We start from the raw sequence: 16210 nt of genomic DNA on the forward strand, positions 1-16210 counted from the left end.
ACACGCCAGCCAGTCCCGCCCCCTGGTGGGCTGAGCTGGCCACACACACACACACACACACACACACACACACACACACTAAATAAATAAATAAATAAATAAAATTAAAAAAAAAAAAAGCAGGGCAGGACAAGGTGCTCCTAACCTAGTGCCAGAGAGCTCTGCCTCTTGGAAGGTTTTTCCAGAAACAAAGTTGGGTCACCCTAGCTTAAGTCATAACTATTTATTGATGGGAAAATGGGGAGAAGGCTCCCTGTATAAATGCTGAAGGGGACCTATAGGGTAGGGCCAAGTGCCACAGAAGATCTGTCTCTGCCCTCAGTGACCTTGCAATCTCTGTAGGGAAGCAATACTCACTTAGATGGAAGTCACCTGTCACTGTGTGCCATGGGAGCCAGAGAGGCTCCTAGAGGGTGGCCCCCCATCCATGGGAGTCTTCACGGCTCCAGTGTTGTGGGGCAGGCCTGAGACCTGCTGGTCTTGCACAGTGCACTCTTGGCAGGGATTGGGGAGTGTGCAAGATAACACAGTGGAGCTAGACTATTAGGTGAAAGCATGAAATTTCTAGTTTTGTGGCTTACATATATGTGAACTGTCATACATTTCCTATGCGCTAACCTAACACATGCCCTTGGGTCTCAGTCAAAGCAGTATGAACTTGAACCTATAGTACACAGGGGCTGGTGATGGCTCCTAACTCGGGAACAATATGGGGGACAGGGTTTTAGTACAACTTCTGTGGTTAAATTTGTAACATGCTAGATGAGGGAGCTGGGAGGAAAAAGCAAGAGCTATAAAGGTCTCTTGCCATCACTGTCCTGGGGGATGATCTTGATCCAGAGGAAAGTGGTGGTCAGGAAGAGGGATAGATGTGTGAATTTTTGTGTAATAAGATCCAGTGGGACCTGGGGATAGGTGGATGAGAAGATGGATGGATGGATGGATGGATGGATGGATGGATGGATGGATGGATAGATGGATGGGTTGGTGGATGTATGAATGGATGGGTAGGATGGATGGATGGATGGATGGATGGATGGATGGATGGATGGATGGATGGATGGATGGGAGGGTGGGTGGATGGATGGGAGGGTGGGTGGATGAATGGACTGCTAGAATAGATATACTCGGCCATTCTCTTCCATTTGCCCAGTACCAACATGAACAGGAGAGCTGGTAGTCTGTACAGGACTTCCCTTCAGGGAACTAAGTAGGATTTTGCAGTGTAGAGACAACTGGCCTGCTCAGACCTTAATAACCCATGACTAGGCCTCATCACAGCCAGTGTCCCAAGGATTTTCTCCGAGTGAGCCAGGCCACCTTGTTTTGACCCTCTGGAGGGCAGATGAGTCTGTGTCAGCTCAGATGCACAAGTAGGATTCCGAACCTACTCACCAGGGCTCCCTGCTCCCCTGTGATATGCCCTGCTGCCTATTCCTCACAGGATTTGCAGTGAGGACATCGAATGCAGTGGGCTGACTATCCCAAAGGCCGTGCAGTACCTGAGCTCCCAGGACGAGAAGTACCAGGCTATCGGGGCCTATTACATCCAGCACACCTGCTTCCAGGACGAATCCGCCAAGCAACAGGTAGCTGGTCACACAGCTTTCTCCCAGGAGGCCTGGGCAGGGCTTGGGCTTGGCAGCCTCATCCTGCATCTGGAGATGGGCAGAAACACTTTTAGTTGCCTCCTTCTCTCTATGCCCAGCTGCCAGAAATAAGGAGTATCCCTGACAATGCCCAGGGTCAGAGTTGGCATCCCAATGTGCAAAGCAAAGCCCTCTTGGGTGGACATTAGGAAGGTACATTCCACTCGCTGGTCATGGAAGAGAACACTCAGTGAGAGCTACAGGCCAATCAAAATCTCTTATCAATTTCACTAAGGAACACGACTATCCCCCTCCTCGCCTCTCATCTCCCTCCCCCTACCTTTCTGCCTCTCCTCCCCCTACATGTTATAGTGGCATGTGTTTCCCCAGGTGGGGTGGGCAGGTGGGAAACCCACAGACTCTGCAGGCCAGCCCAAGATGCGCCATAAATGAGCTTCCTAGCAGCCAGGGTTAGTTGGCATGAAAGTTTCTGGTCAGAGAGTTTCCAGGAGAACATCTCTCTAATGTTTGTGTTCTACCTGAGGATTCTGCGATGTACATGTATACATTTGTTCATCAAGCCCTCGCCACCATACTCCTGAGGAGGAAAATAGGGCTTAGAGAAGAGGGTTACCTTGCTAGCCATCGCTCTGCTGGGATGCAAAAGGCCTAGGCTCTGAATTCTGGGCTGGGCCAACCTACCTTGGTTTTGTTGGATATTTCTGAACTAGAAGTAGACTTTTTTGGCCTGAGAAAAAAATTTGTGCTGAACAGACAATAATTGACATGGACTCCCCACCCCCACCCTATACCCCACCAACCAGGCAATGTGGCAACTCTTCTTGTAGGTCTATCAGTTGGGAGGGATCTGCAAGCTTGTGGACCTCCTCCGCAGCCCCAACCAGAACGTCCAGCAGGCTGCTGCAGGGGCCCTGCGCAACCTGGTGTTCCGGAGCAACACCAACAAGCTGGAGACCCGGAGGCAGAATGGGATCCGAGAGGCTGTCAACCTCCTGCGGAGAACTGGGAGCACAGAGATCCAGAAACAGCTGACTGGTAGGGGCCCAGCATGGACAGCCAGCGTGTGGCTGCACAAAGCTGCTGGCCATGGCCTTTAACTGGGAGGCAGGCCAGTGTCTTTGGGTCCTGGCCAAGTCATACCTGTACAGATTTGATCTGGGCCGCTATCCTAGGAGTCTGATGCCACTAGCCTTAGCCAGATTACATTTTCCTATGGTAGACACTCATGATCTTAACTATAGCAACCCAACTTACTTCTAGAAAAACCATCCAAGGGGCAGAGCTTTCTGTACTGAGCCAGGAGCACCCTTGCCTTGTACTGCTTGTCAACTTAAAACTACTAGACAAAGGTCACTAGATGGTGATCCTGGGTTTGGGTCACCCCCACAAGAGGTAGGTTCTGGTCTTCTTAAGCGTAAAGGTTCAGGGGAGGAAAGCTGGTATCCAGGCAGGACACGTATGCAGCAAACCCTAGGATTTGCTGATGTTGAGGAGAGAGTAGAGCTGTTGGGGGCACGGTTTACTGTCGCTAGCACCCACCTGTGGGCCAAGGATACTCAAATCTCTGTTGGTAAAGCATCAGGGAGAAGAGGTTTCACTGTGAAGACCTCGAACTGCACCAGGATGACAAGTCTATGTGTAGAATAACATTGACAAGAATTTCTGAAAACTTTCAGACGGAAAGCAGAGCACAGAATGTCCCTGGTGCTAGCATTTGCATTTAAAACCACTGATCAGTGTGACTGATGGCATATGTCTATAATCCTAGCTACTTAGGAGACTGAAGCAAGAGGCTCTCAAATTCAAGACCCACCAAGGCACCTTAGCAAGCCCTTATATCAAAAATAAAATTAAAAAGAGGATGTCATTATGGGGTACTGTACTTGTCCAGTGTGCACAAAGCCCTGGGTTCAATTGCAGTATCTCAATAATAAATAAATAATCAAAGTCACTGATCAATCAAATATATCTGTGTGCTTCATTTTGACCTCAACAGAGAAGTCCAGACGCTCCTATCCTTCAAGGACTCCCAGTCCAGGGGGGACATTGAGATTGTGTTCATGAAAGAATTACAAAACAGGTCCAGTGAACCAAGGCCACCAGGGAGGATCCATCCGCTAGAGCCCAGGCTTGAGGGAGGGGACCACAGCCCCTGGGCGCCTCTAAGACTGCAAGTGTTGAGTTGACCACCTCTGTCCCTCAGGGCTGCTGTGGAACCTGTCTTCCACTGATGAGCTCAAGGAGGAGCTGGTGGCCGATGCCCTGCCTGTTCTGGCTGACCGGGTCATCATTCCCTTCTCGGGCTGGTGTGATGGCAACAGCAACATGTCCAGGGATACGGTGGACCCTGAGGTCTTCTTCAATGCCACAGGCTGCTTGAGGTGAGAGAAGAGGAAACAAGGCTTTTGCTGCCTCATCCCAGGACCCTTCCTACCAGGCAGTCACATCTCTGGCAACATCTTACCAGGGCAGAGAACACAGCATACAGCTTGCCCGGGCTCTAGGGAGCCAGTCTCCAAGTCAAGTGGCCAGCCATAGCTTACTAATGTCCCTCAGTCTAGATGAGGCTCAGGACCCTATTACCTCCATTAACATAACTAGGAGTGTAGCAGACAGAATTTGGAGTTGAAGAGTAGAAATGCCTGGATCTGAACATTCAACCTGGATCAACAATCCACCCCCCTCCACCCCTGGAAAAATCCATTTCTTGTACTATCTTGAAGAGCATTCTTTTAGACAAAAGTCTACTGATTGGCTGCATATGAGTCACTTTCCTGCTGTAGTGCTATACCCGTTTGCCATGCTCATTGGCGTGAAGATGGTACTGCTTTGCCCAAAGTTGTTTCAATTCCATGCCAGGGTGTGGCACAGCCCCTGTGGGGCTGCTGGAGGAGGGATCTGGCTGTGCTTTTTCTCAGAGGAGAGGCTTCCAGGCTGAGGGGTGAACCCCCATGTGGAATGGGGGACTGTGGCGCAAGATCCCCCTTAGAGTTCCACATTGCTCCAGCAGGGCTTGTCTTCTCCAGCTCCTAAGAACCCCCCAGGGTGGTGGGTGCAGCTGGCATGAGCCTCTGTGTCTCAACTTGTGCTTCTCCCGCCAGCCTCCAGAGAGCAGAGAGACTACGAGATGAAAAGCCAGATAATTAAGGACTTTATGGGGTTGCAGGGCTGCTAGAAGCAACAATGGACAATACACATACACACACACACACACACACACACACACACACACACACTCCTCACCACCATCAGGCAGAAGGACCCATGCTGCAAGGGGATGAGCTAGTGCTGTGGCAGAACACAACTTGCTTGGGAGCCGGGTGTGTCTGGCCCCTGTGAACACCCTGAGCTTCATTCCGCCATCCTGCACCCTGCAGAGACTCTTCCTGCCCCACAGAAAGAGGTCTAGCTTGCAGGAGCCTCCAGTTTCACCCCTGCCACATCACTATATGTGGTGGGCATGGGTGTGGGGAGCTGCCACCTACAGTTACAAGTGGAACCGCTGAGAACCAAGAGTCTGGGGGTGGAACAATTTTTTCTTCCTTTCTTTTCCCTGCATTTTCCTCCTTGCTTCCCCATCCCACCACAACCTCCAACCTCCCTCTACCTGCTCCATCTGCCTGCTCCTCTCCCACCTTCCCCCGACTCCCAGCTGGTGCCCTGACACCACCCTCCTCCTTGTCCTCTCCTCAACCCACTGCCCACATCCTGTTCCTCTGCTCTGTCCACAGGAACCTGAGCTCTGCTGATGCGGGCCGCCAGACCATGCGGAACTACACAGGGCTCATCGACTCCCTCATGGCCTATGTCCAGAACTGCGTGGCAGCCAGCCGCTGCGATGACAAGGTGAGTGCGCAGCTCCTGGTGACACCTCAGCCCCTGCGCCCAGTGAGGCCAGATCCTCAGACTCTCTCCTGTCTCGCAGATCCCATGAGTCAGGGTTCACTCTCTGGGTAGCTTTGAGGCCTGGGCCTAGTGACCAGACAGACAGCGTCTAGGGCAGCAGAGGTGTTGCAAGCAAGGCACAGCACAGGGCCGTGGGCCTGGGGCACCCCATTCCTTGTACTCCAGATGGATATATTCCAGGGCCTCCATGTCCTTCTGCCCCAGCTCTCTTCCCATAAAAGCCATTGGCAGGCCCCTGCCTGCCAGCACAGACAGAAGGGACAAGGCATAGAGGGAAGATAAGCTGAAGCCTAGGTAGCTTCCGCCCCGGCAGGACAGTGGCTCAGCAGGCTCCAGAGAGGTCCAGCAATTCAGGGGAGAGGTAGGGCCTCATAGCAATTGAGTCCTGAACACCTTTGCCAAGAGGAGAGATTTATCTCTTCTCTCCTCCCCTGGAAGTGACAACGGGGCCCCAGAGGAGAGCCTTGTCACATGGCTGCCCAGCCCGGTTGCTGTGAGCAAAGTGCTTTTCTGCTCTGCGTACAGCATCTCCTGCACTTGTGTGACCCTGCTGTCATAGTTTGGGGCTTTGCAAGGGGAACATACAATACAGCACATATACTGTATAAGATTATTTTATAATGAGTCACCCAAAGAGTCATATACAAAAAGTTCAGGAAATCTGTCCACACACTAAAGACCCAAGACTCCACAGCAGGACAAGTTGTCACCACCACCTGTCATGACTGCAGAAAGTCCCATGGTGGTACTCTCCACACACAGCTGCCCCTTGGGAACATTGGGATGATTCCAAGGTGTCAGCAGCTACCAAAATCCATGGATGCTCAAGTCCCTTCTAAAAAGTGGCGGTGTATTTGCATACAAGCTATGCACATCCTACCATCACTCATCAGCAAAAAGATTTCTTTAAAAAAAATAAAATTTCTTGTAACACCTGTAATTACAATGATACAATGTCATCACTACATAAATGGTTGCTATATTGTATTGTTTATGGAATAGTGACAAGAGGAAAGCTGGCACTTGTTCAATACAGATGTAACTTTTTAAAAACTAATTTAAATCCATGGATATGGATCCCCAGGATAGAGGGGACCCCTCAATCTTCCACTGAAGTGATTTCAGTTCTACTTTACAACTGGAGACACTGAGGTCCACAAAGGTGAGGCAAGTCACTCAGGTTCAAATAGCCAGGAAATGACAGAGTCAGGATTCGAATCTAGGTCCCAGCAGAGTCCCTGGGTGATCCCTGTGGAATGAGGGTGCAGCAGGCATCTGCTCACCTCTCTGGATGCTGCTTTGGTCAGGCAGGGGTTGGAAAGCCCAGGAGCCCGTCGGGTGCTTGGGGGTGAGTGGCTCATGTGCCTGCCTCTGCTCACTCTGCAGTCCGTGGAGAACTGCATGTGCATCCTGCACAACCTCTCCTACCGCCTGGATGCCGAGGTGCCCACCCGCTACCGCCAGCTGGAGTACAATGCCCGCAATGCCTACACAGAGAAGTCCTCCACCGGCTGCTTCAGCAACAAGAGCGACAGGATGATGGTGAGCACTGTCCCTCCACAGAGCCAGGGCCACCCCCAGGTCCACTGCCCTGCCCACCCTTCCTCTCGGCTCTCATGGGGCCTGAAAGCAGTCCCAGTGGCCAAACCCCTGCTGAAGCCTCAGCCTTAGGCGTGTGCTGCTCTCTCAGAGCAGGGAGAGGGCCTTCCATCTTGCACAATGAGGGGACCTATCTTCTAGCCCTGCAGGAGCCCAGACTACTCCAAGGGCGAAGCTCCAGCCCCCACTCCATAAGCCTCAGTCTCCCACTTTCTCCCTGACACCTAATGCCAGGGGACAACCAGAACTGAGACCTTTCCCAGGCATCACCTCCAGAGCCCCCAGAGAGGGTTCAATGGAAGGAGCGTCTGCTTTCTCTACCACGCACAGCTGAAAGCCAGGCCCAGACCATCCCTGTGAGCCTAGAGCAGGTCAAACCCACATTCTGACCCCAAAAGATAGAAAGCATCTTATGTAAGACCCCAAAGTGGCCTCACGCAACCGGAAGGTCTGGGCTGAGGCTGACCTGGAGCGTTCTTCCTGAGGTATCAAGAATGCCATCTTCCCCCCACTCCTACCCTCAGATAGTAAAGTCAAGGACCTTTCTGTGGAGCACTGAGGCCCACAGAGGAAAGGGGTGCAGGGGCTGTCCCCAGGGCTCCTGCCTCTGCAAGCACTTTCTCAGGTCCTCTCATCAGTCACCACAACCCTGAAGTTCAGGGAGGGAAAGAATGCTTGGCTTGTGTCCGCTGACCTGCTCTCGGTCCTCAGAACAACAACTATGAGTGTCCCCTTCCGGAGGAAGAGACCAACCCCAGGGGCAGCAGCTGGCTGTACCACTCAGATGCCATCCGCACCTACCTGAACCTCATGGGCAAGAGCAAGAAGGATGCCACCCTGGAGGCCTGTGCAGGTGCCCTGCAGAACCTGACAGCCAGCAAGGGGCTGGTAAGAGGGACCCTCCCACTTGCTGCTCCCCACACTCTAGGCTTGGTTCCCTGCTTCTCCCACCAGCCTTTCCCTGTGGACATACAGGCTGTGAGCTTCATGCTGCAAATAAGAGCATGAGAGGCCCTGGGTATGCCCCTGGCCTCTGGTAGCTCCAGGCTACAGCCCACTAACCTGCTTGCCTCAATGGTCCTGCCCCAGTGTTGACCCCCTGGCTACCTGTGATGGAGAGTGAGTTTGGTAGGAGTTTCCATCTGATGAATTGACATAGTAGAAAAAGAATATGGACCACAGAAGGTCCAGAGGAAGATGTGACAAACTAGAACAGATTTTGAACCCAAATACAGCTTTGTGGACATGATGGTATAGAAGGAAGCCAGAGAAGGCCTGGAGCTCACTAACTGTCCAGGGCTTTACTTAGGATGAAAGGGATTTGGGCAGCCGTGAACGCTGATGGCCTAAGGGTAAGGAAACTTGCCTGTGAGGGACGAGACAGGGGTCTCCGTGACCCCAGCCTGGCCTAGCCCAGCCCCCAACAAGATACCTTACTGCTTAGAGGCCCAGAAGAGCTGAGCTACCTCCAGGGGACCCTAAGTATACTTCCACAAAAACCCAGACTATGTCTGATCCATCTTTTTCTCAGACAAGCCCACAACAAATATCACTTAAATTTCAGCACAGGTAGGAAAATTGGAAGATAACAGATGTTTTGTTTTGTTTTTCAAGGCAGGGTTTAGAATTCAGGGTGCTAGGCAAGTGCTCTGCCACTGAGCTACACCCCTAGCCCTAGTCCTTCTTTAATTAGCAAATGCCCTTGACTACATTGTACCTTGTGAGCAGCGAAGGGTATTTGAAGGAGGTAGAGCTGAAACAGGTGGATGAAGTATGGGTGCTTAGAAGCTGATTCTGGACCACCACAAGAGAGAGGAATGAGGTTCTATCTCCCAGCTGGGCTGCAAGCTGTCATCCAGGGGGCAGGGAACAAGAACAGGAGGGGGCAAGTGAGCCTGGGTTCTGTAGGCCCCCTGAGTATGAGCAATTTCTGTGTCTCTGCCCATGCTTCCAGTGTGAAGGAGGAAAGGTCCTGGGTTCTGGGCTTAGGATCTCCTGTTGCTTTCTGCCTGCCTGTGGGAAGCTACAAGCCAGCTCCTCTGAAAGCCTTCTGTCTCTCTCTCACAGATGTCCAGTGGCATGAGCCAGCTGATTGGGCTGAAGGAAAAGGGCTTGCCACAAATTGCCCGCCTCCTGCAATCTGGCAACTCTGATGTGGTGCGGTCCGGGGCCTCCCTCCTGAGCAACATGTCCCGCCATCCTGTGCTGCATAGAGTGATGGGTAAGAGGGCATCCTCCTTTGTCCTCCAGACAAGACGTGCAGGTTGCTCATGTTCCAGAGCCTGCTGAAAGGTCACCCTGACCTTGAACCACTCCCCTGGGCAAGCATTCAGAAGGGAAGCTGGCTCAGGAGCTGGGAGGCAGCTGCAGCAGGGCAGCAGGTCTGAAGAAGTCCCCTGTGGATTGGAACTGACATGGAGCCCTGCAGGGTCAGCTTGCTCAGAGCCTAGCCGAGGGCAGCCTAGTACTGTGCTATTGGAGGCAGTCCCTGAGCCCCTTGTCCTCTTGGCAACCCTGACCCTGCACCAATTCCTTCCTCTTCCAGGGAATCAAGTATTCCCAGAGGTGACCAGGCTCCTCACCAGCCATACTGGCAACACCAACAACTCTGAAGACATCTTGTCCTCGGCCTGCTACACTGTGAGGAACCTGATGGCTTCGCAGCCGCAGATGGCCAAGCAGTACTTCTCCAGCAGCATGCTCAACAATGTCATCAACCTGTGCCGCAGCAGGTGGGTGGGGACGGACTAGCACCCCCTGCTGGCCTTCCCTTGGCATGGCCCTTCTTCCTGCACAGCAGGCCCTGAGGTGGAGGGGGGAAGCATCTAGTACAAGGAGGGGCATATGGCCTGATCGGAGAGAAGTTCCAGCAGCCAAGCGTGCTGTGGGCTACAGGCACAGTTCCCCAGCCTCGGGACTGCACAAAGGGGCACAGGTGGTGCACTTCTTGACTGAGGCACATGCAGGGGCACTGGGTCCTGAGAGTCAGCCAGAAGCACTGGGCAGCAGACCCAGCTGCATGGGAGCTTTTCTAGGCTGCATCTCTGAGCACAAGGGCTGAAGGACCAGATCATGGCCCCTAGGGTGGCTCTGGGTGGGCAGGGGCAGAGGATACATTCCCCTGTCATGCATCCTACCTGTGCCAAGGGTAGTGGGAGGTAGGCATGATCGCTCACCTCCTGGAGGAGTCTCCTCTCACAGTCACACTTCCCACCTGCCCAGCGCTTCACCCAAAGCTGCAGAGGCGGCGCGGCTCCTCCTGTCTGACATGTGGTCCAACAAGGAGCTGCAGGGTGTCCTCAGACAGGTAAGAGCCCATGCCATGACCCCTTCTGATGAGCTCTCCCCATACCTGCCCTCTACTGAAGTCCCATGGGCCAAGAATGGAGAGGCAGATCGGGCCCCGCCACCCAGAGGAGACTCCCACCCAAGGAGGGTCTGAGAAGCAATGCCTCTCAGCCCAAATCCCCAGGACCTGGGAGCTACCAGGTTGTCATGTGTGTGAAGGGCAGAGGAAGTATGTGAGTGGTTAAGAGCAGACTGACAAGCAAAAGGAGCAAAGAACACACAGGTCATTTGGCAGGGGGTAGGTGTGCACTTTGGGCTGGGTTACAAAACCCCTTCAGTTGTAGGCTGAAGAGTTCAGACTTGTGCCTTTGTGCTGGCCAAGCCTTTGAATAGAGGGCCTCATGGTGGAAGCATGATGAATTCCGTGCCAATGAATGAGGCAGAATGGGTCCTGGAGGTTGCTGAGCTTGTCTAGGGTGACCTTTGTCCCCTCTTTCTTCAATGAACCCCCGGTGTAAGCACCAGCAAGGCCTCCCTCAGGGCTGGGGATGTGAGCCATTGGCAGATGACCCTTCTCCCCCAGTTCCACAGCAGCCAGTCTGTGGGCTGAGACATGGACAGCAGAAACGTGGAAATAAAGACAGGGACAGAAGAAACAGAAGAGCAGGACTAGTGACTCTCGGGGCTTTCACTTGAGGGCATTCCAGTTGCATTAACAGAGGTACATCAGTTGGCAAGAGGTCCAGGATGCTCTTGGAGTGAGCTTGCCTCTGGACAGCTTGGGTGGGAACCATGGCTAGCACTGCAGTCCACACTGGAGTGACCATGAGATCAGGCAAGCCCCTCGTGGGGCCCAGGCCTACAAGGAAGACTTCAGGGTCATAGGCAGGGATACGAAGACCTCACCTGGGGACTGAGGAGAAGGAAGGAAATGGAAGGATGTGAGCAAGGGGCCCAGGTAGGGGCCCAAGACCATGTGGAAAAGGAGAGAGCTCTCAGGAACTGTGGCAGCGCCTCCAGTGCTATGGAGCGGATGAGGAGGACGGGGACCAAGAAAGGCCCTGGATCTGTCTGGTGCTTCAGAGTCCTTGGGGACCTCAGAACACTGCTGCCTGGCGAGGGAGACACCATGGAGCTGGAGTGGGTGGGGTAACAATGGGCATGGTATGAGGGGCTGTAGTTTAACCCTGAAAGAAAGAGGAGGAGGTTGAAAAAGGGCAGTTAAAGATGGGATCTGAACAGCTGAGGTATGAGAGGCAGAGGGAGGAGGAGGCAGAGTGAAGGAGCTGCAGGAGGAGGGGAGGATGCACACCCCATGCCACTGGGGGAGGAAGGCCAGCTCTTCTCCAGCACTGCAGGGAAATGGCACAGGGGCCAGAAGGTCCCTGTGGCCCAGCAGGGTTGGGAAATCACTGAAAGAGTGGGCCTTGCTCTGCACCTGACACTCCAGAGCCCTCCTCTGAAAAATACCACCATGGGGGTGGGCTTCACCAAATGCAGCTGCTAGGTGGACCCTGAGGCAGGGGAAGACACAGTAAGGACAGGGTGGTTGCTTCCTTGGGCCATCTGAGGGTGCCGCAAAGGACTCAGCTCCCCACTCCTGGCTGCAACATGCAGGGCATCGACTCCCTGCACTTTCCTCGAGAATTCTCTCCTGCATGGTGCCTCTGAGAGCCAGGGTGCCCGTCAGTCTCCACTCCTCCCTCCAGCTATAGCTGACAACAACCTGGGCAGGATCCAGGTTGGGGCTTCTGTTCCTGACATGCATTCATATCCATCATTCATCGGCTTGTCACCAGGGTGGGTGAGACAGGCTGCACGGCTTATGCCCATTTTGCTGAATAGGGACTCGAGGTCCAAAGGGTTTGCCTAGATTCAGCAAGTCAGAGCACGAGGAGGTGAGGACCCAGTCTTTCACTCACATGTTCTTTCCACACAATTCAGCCAAGCTGTACAGGAGCAAGCAAGCACATCTGCAGGGAAAAACGACATCATGCACTGCATGCCCAAGCACAGCGCCTGGGGCTCTGGCTGGCTGCTGGTGTGCACCCCGTGTCATCTCCTCTCCTGTTACCAAGGGCCTCAGATACAGATCTGACCTGGACCAGGAGCCTCTGCCCAAGCCCCCAAGCCCGTGGCTCCTCCAGCATTATGCCCCCTCATTCCCTCTGCTCTATACTAGAGAAAGAACAGGATCCAGCCTCGATCTGCCCCCAGCAGAAGCTGGGGCTGGGGCTGGGGCTGAGGGTGAGGAGTGGCTGATGGTGAGAGCTTTCCTGACTTTGAGAAGCACTGAGCCCATCCTCCCTGCCCAGCAGCTCTTGTTAGAATTTAAAAAACAAGGACAGTCAGAGAAAGAAATTGTCAAGTTCTTGTAATCTGACTTGGGTTGTTGCTGCAGAGCTGTGAGCACCAGCCTGAAGGCTCATGCTCTGACCTGGGTTCCTGTAGATGTGAGCATAAGCTGGTGAGGGGCCAAACACAGTCCCTGACTCGCGGACATGAGCGGCATCACGCTTGCTCGCACAGTCAGCTAGGCCGGCTCTAGCCCCACTTACATACAGAATCTTCAGAACACACCTGGTACAGGGGCTGTGTGAGCTGAGGATGTGTCTTCCAGGAGGGCGTTGCTGACCCCCCCCCCCAGGAGCCCCACACTGTTCTGTTCTAGGATGTGTCACACGGTATCTGTTTCCTTGCAGCAAGGTTTCGATAGGAACATGCTGGGAACCCTAGCCGGGGCCAACAGCCTCAGGAACTTTACCTCCAGATTCTAAGAAGACGCTGTCCAAGCAAGCTCAGCTTGCAGGTAAGAATCGGCCCAGCTCAGGGCAAGGGCCACTCCCAGCACCACTGCTACAGCTTCAGCCAGCCTTGGGGGCCCAGGCTAGTCCTGTGCTCCCACAGACCCCTCCCCAGTCTGCCAGACAGCCTGGCTCCATCTCCCAAGAGGACTTTGAAGACAGCTGTGTGAACTCTGGCTGAGAGCACAAGCTGTCCACCACAGGACAGCAGAGATGTATAATGTCCTGGTGGCACTAGAAGTGCTAGACAGCCTTGATGGGACTTGTAGATATAATTGTGTAAGGTGCCCTCTGTTCAGCCCATACAGAATAGGTATCCCTGGAGCTATATAATAGTCATCCACAGGTCATTTCCTATAACACACTTTCTGGACTCTGCATATACCTAGTGTGAACAAGCTTCTTTCCAGCTGAGATATAAGGGGCCAGAAACTCAAAAACAATGCTTTGTCCAAAGCTTTAGCATCCATTAGAGTCTCCTGCGACGCTGGCTACAATACACACCCCTGAATCTAGCCCCAGTAGTTCTGACTCAGTAGTCCTAGGGTGGGACCCACGAAAATGTATTTTTAAACAAGCATCTAAAGTGCTCCTGCTGGGCTGGCCAAATAGCTCAGTGGATTAAAGCACCTGCAAGCAAGTGCAGGGACCGGGGGTTCAATCCCTGGGCCTGCCATGCTGGCCCAGCCCCCAGGGCATGCTGAGATGGCAATTGAGACTAGGCATGGTGACTGCACACCTGTAATCCCAGCTCTTGGGAGCCTGTAAACAGGCAGATCACTATGAATTTGATCTAGTAGCGAGACCCTGACCACTCTGTAGGCCCTGCCCTAAAATACAAATAAACAAAGTGCTCCTGCTTCAGGTAAGCCCAGCACAACAGCTACTCAGAATAGAAGCTAGCAAACCTGGAGAGGAATCCAGAGGGTGCCCCCATGTGGAGCCATCTGCAAGTCACAGGAACACATTGAAGCCCTCTCACCTCTGCATCCAAGCCATGTACCTAGCGCTGAATCCCAAGGAGGATCCTGGGAGGAAGGAGGCTGAAACTATGTTGGGACAAACCATGTGGGAACAAAATGGAGGAGCTTGGGCAACATGAGGTTGGAAAAGGAGAGAGAGTGGGCTGCAGATTTTGAATGGGCACGCCAGGCTTTGCACTGAATGGGAGCAGGGCATGCTGGGAGCGGTAGGTCATGGCCACCCAGCCAACCAGCATGTTCATGAACTGACAGAAACCCATTCTCATTCTCAGGCCAGAGCACACCCTGGCCTGAATGGTGGGGCAGGTGCGGTGGAGGTATGTGTTGGATTACTGATACAGAACCGTCTTCCTCTGTGCTAACTTACGGATTGCCTTTTGTTTTCCAGAAGGCTATAACCCAGTCGAGAAGACCTCAGGCCTCGCTGGATGGGTTTTTCTGTCCATCTTGTGCAGTATTTTGGAAAGGTTCAGATGCATCTGAGAGCAAACGTGGAAACTGTGGAGGGTGGAAATATTTTTAGATTCTTTTTTCCTTGGGGAAATTGGCAGGAAGTGGGGGGTGGGGAGGATGGGGGGGGCTTTCTTGAGTTTAAGGGGCTTACATCTCATGTCAATACTTTCTGCTCTGAGAAATGAGGGGTGTGTGTGTGTGTGTGTGTGTGTGTGTGTGATGCAAGTATGCCGTCATGTGCATATGCATGTATTGTGTGCTTGAGTGCCCGACAACATAACTACACACTGCAGAAAGCTAGGTAGGTGTGCCGTTTCTTTGCAGTTCGTAAGGTAGTGTGGAGGACTCTGCGTGTCTCCTCCCTCATAGGCAAGGGGGACATGTGGTTTTTGGTTAGCAGCCCATAGATCTTCAGGTGGGTTGTGCCAGGGTAGGAGTGTGCCAGGACACAGAGGAGCCCTGCAGCCCTCCTGCCACCCAGCAGTGCATCTGGGCTGACCTCCACCTTAAGAGGCACCTGCAGCACAGGAGGTTGGCTGGATGGGAAAATCTCATGCGTCTGACAGTGCTGCCCTTCCCAGCGGCTGGGGCACCAGTTAGGCATGGGGTGGGTCACTGGAGGCAGCAGGACATTCTCACTTCCTTAGCTGTATAAGGACACTGGCGAGCAGACTCCGAGGAGATGGTGTGGTCCTCCAGGGCTGTACACCCACAGTGCAGCTGCAGTCTGCTGCTTCTAGGGGCCGGCCAAATACCTCAGCAGGTTAAAGCACCTGCAAGCAGGTGCAGGAGCCAGGGGTTCAATCCCCTGGGGCGTGCTGAGATGGCAATTGAGACTGAGCATGGTGGCGCATGCCTGTAATCCCAGCTCTTGGGAGGCTGTAAACAGGTGGATAACTATGAGTCCAATCTAGTAGTGGTCCAGCTAGGAAAAGAGGGTAATGAATTGTTACAGGTGAAGCTCTTGTAAGCCCTGAACACCCTGTAGATCTTTCCCTAAATTACAAAAAAAAAAAAAAAAAAAAAAAAAAGTTCTATTTTCAGGAAGTGTGTGATCTTATAGCAAGAGAAGACTTTTAAAAGTGGTGCCTTGAGTCAAAGGCTGTTTAGGGAGTAGCTGTTTGATTTCAACTTTACTGTAGAGAGGGAAATAGGCAGGGGCTAGAGCTGGGCATCTGCCTACTCCAGCTTCCAGTGGAATAGGGAAGGCAAGTTGGAAATTACCAGAAAGATACTTCCCCCCAAGCCTGCCAAGAGTCAAGTGAGGGTGTCTTCTGTCCCAGGGACTGGAGGAAGAGAATTCAGATAGTCAGGAAGGGGAAGTGTCCCCACCAGTGCACCAGCAAACCCCCATTCCAGCCACAGGCCATCCCTGCCCTCTTCCTCTGAACTCCAGTCACCCTGTCTCCATTCTGTCTTTTGTGAAACCCACAGCAGATGTCATAAGAGCCCTCCCACCAGACACCCCTAAAGCCACAGGTTGTGTGTTTCAGATGGTCAGCAGCAGAAGGCCTCCAGAGGACCTCAGAGGAAGACCTTTCTGGCAACAGCACTTAGCAGACACTTG

General features: G+C 53.1%; 1 protein-coding gene across 1 annotated transcript in view; it reads left to right on the plus strand.

Annotated features, from left to right (window-relative positions):
* Positions 1-15447, plus strand: part of Pkp1 (plakophilin 1) — a 43746-nt gene extending 28299 nt beyond the window's left edge. The window contains exons 4-14 of the mRNA XM_004625331.2: positions 1445-1589; positions 2438-2645; positions 3814-3991; positions 5342-5456; positions 6903-7058; positions 7827-8003; positions 9183-9336; positions 9661-9847; positions 10338-10422; positions 13106-13212; positions 14579-15447. Coding sequence (XP_004625388.1) covers positions 1445-1589; positions 2438-2645; positions 3814-3991; positions 5342-5456; positions 6903-7058; positions 7827-8003; positions 9183-9336; positions 9661-9847; positions 10338-10422; positions 13106-13180 — 1480 coding nt within the window. The 3' untranslated portion in view covers positions 13181-13212; positions 14579-15447. The remainder of the gene's footprint in view (positions 1-1444; positions 1590-2437; positions 2646-3813; positions 3992-5341; positions 5457-6902; positions 7059-7826; positions 8004-9182; positions 9337-9660; positions 9848-10337; positions 10423-13105; positions 13213-14578) is intronic.
* The last annotated feature ends 763 nt before the right edge of the window (positions 15448-16210 follow it).

The sequence above is a fragment of the Octodon degus genome, unplaced genomic scaffold (genome assembly GCF_000260255.1).
Source record: "Octodon degus isolate 3935 unplaced genomic scaffold, OctDeg1.0 scaffold00009, whole genome shotgun sequence".
NCBI lineage: Eukaryota > Metazoa > Chordata > Mammalia > Rodentia > Octodontidae > Octodon > Octodon degus.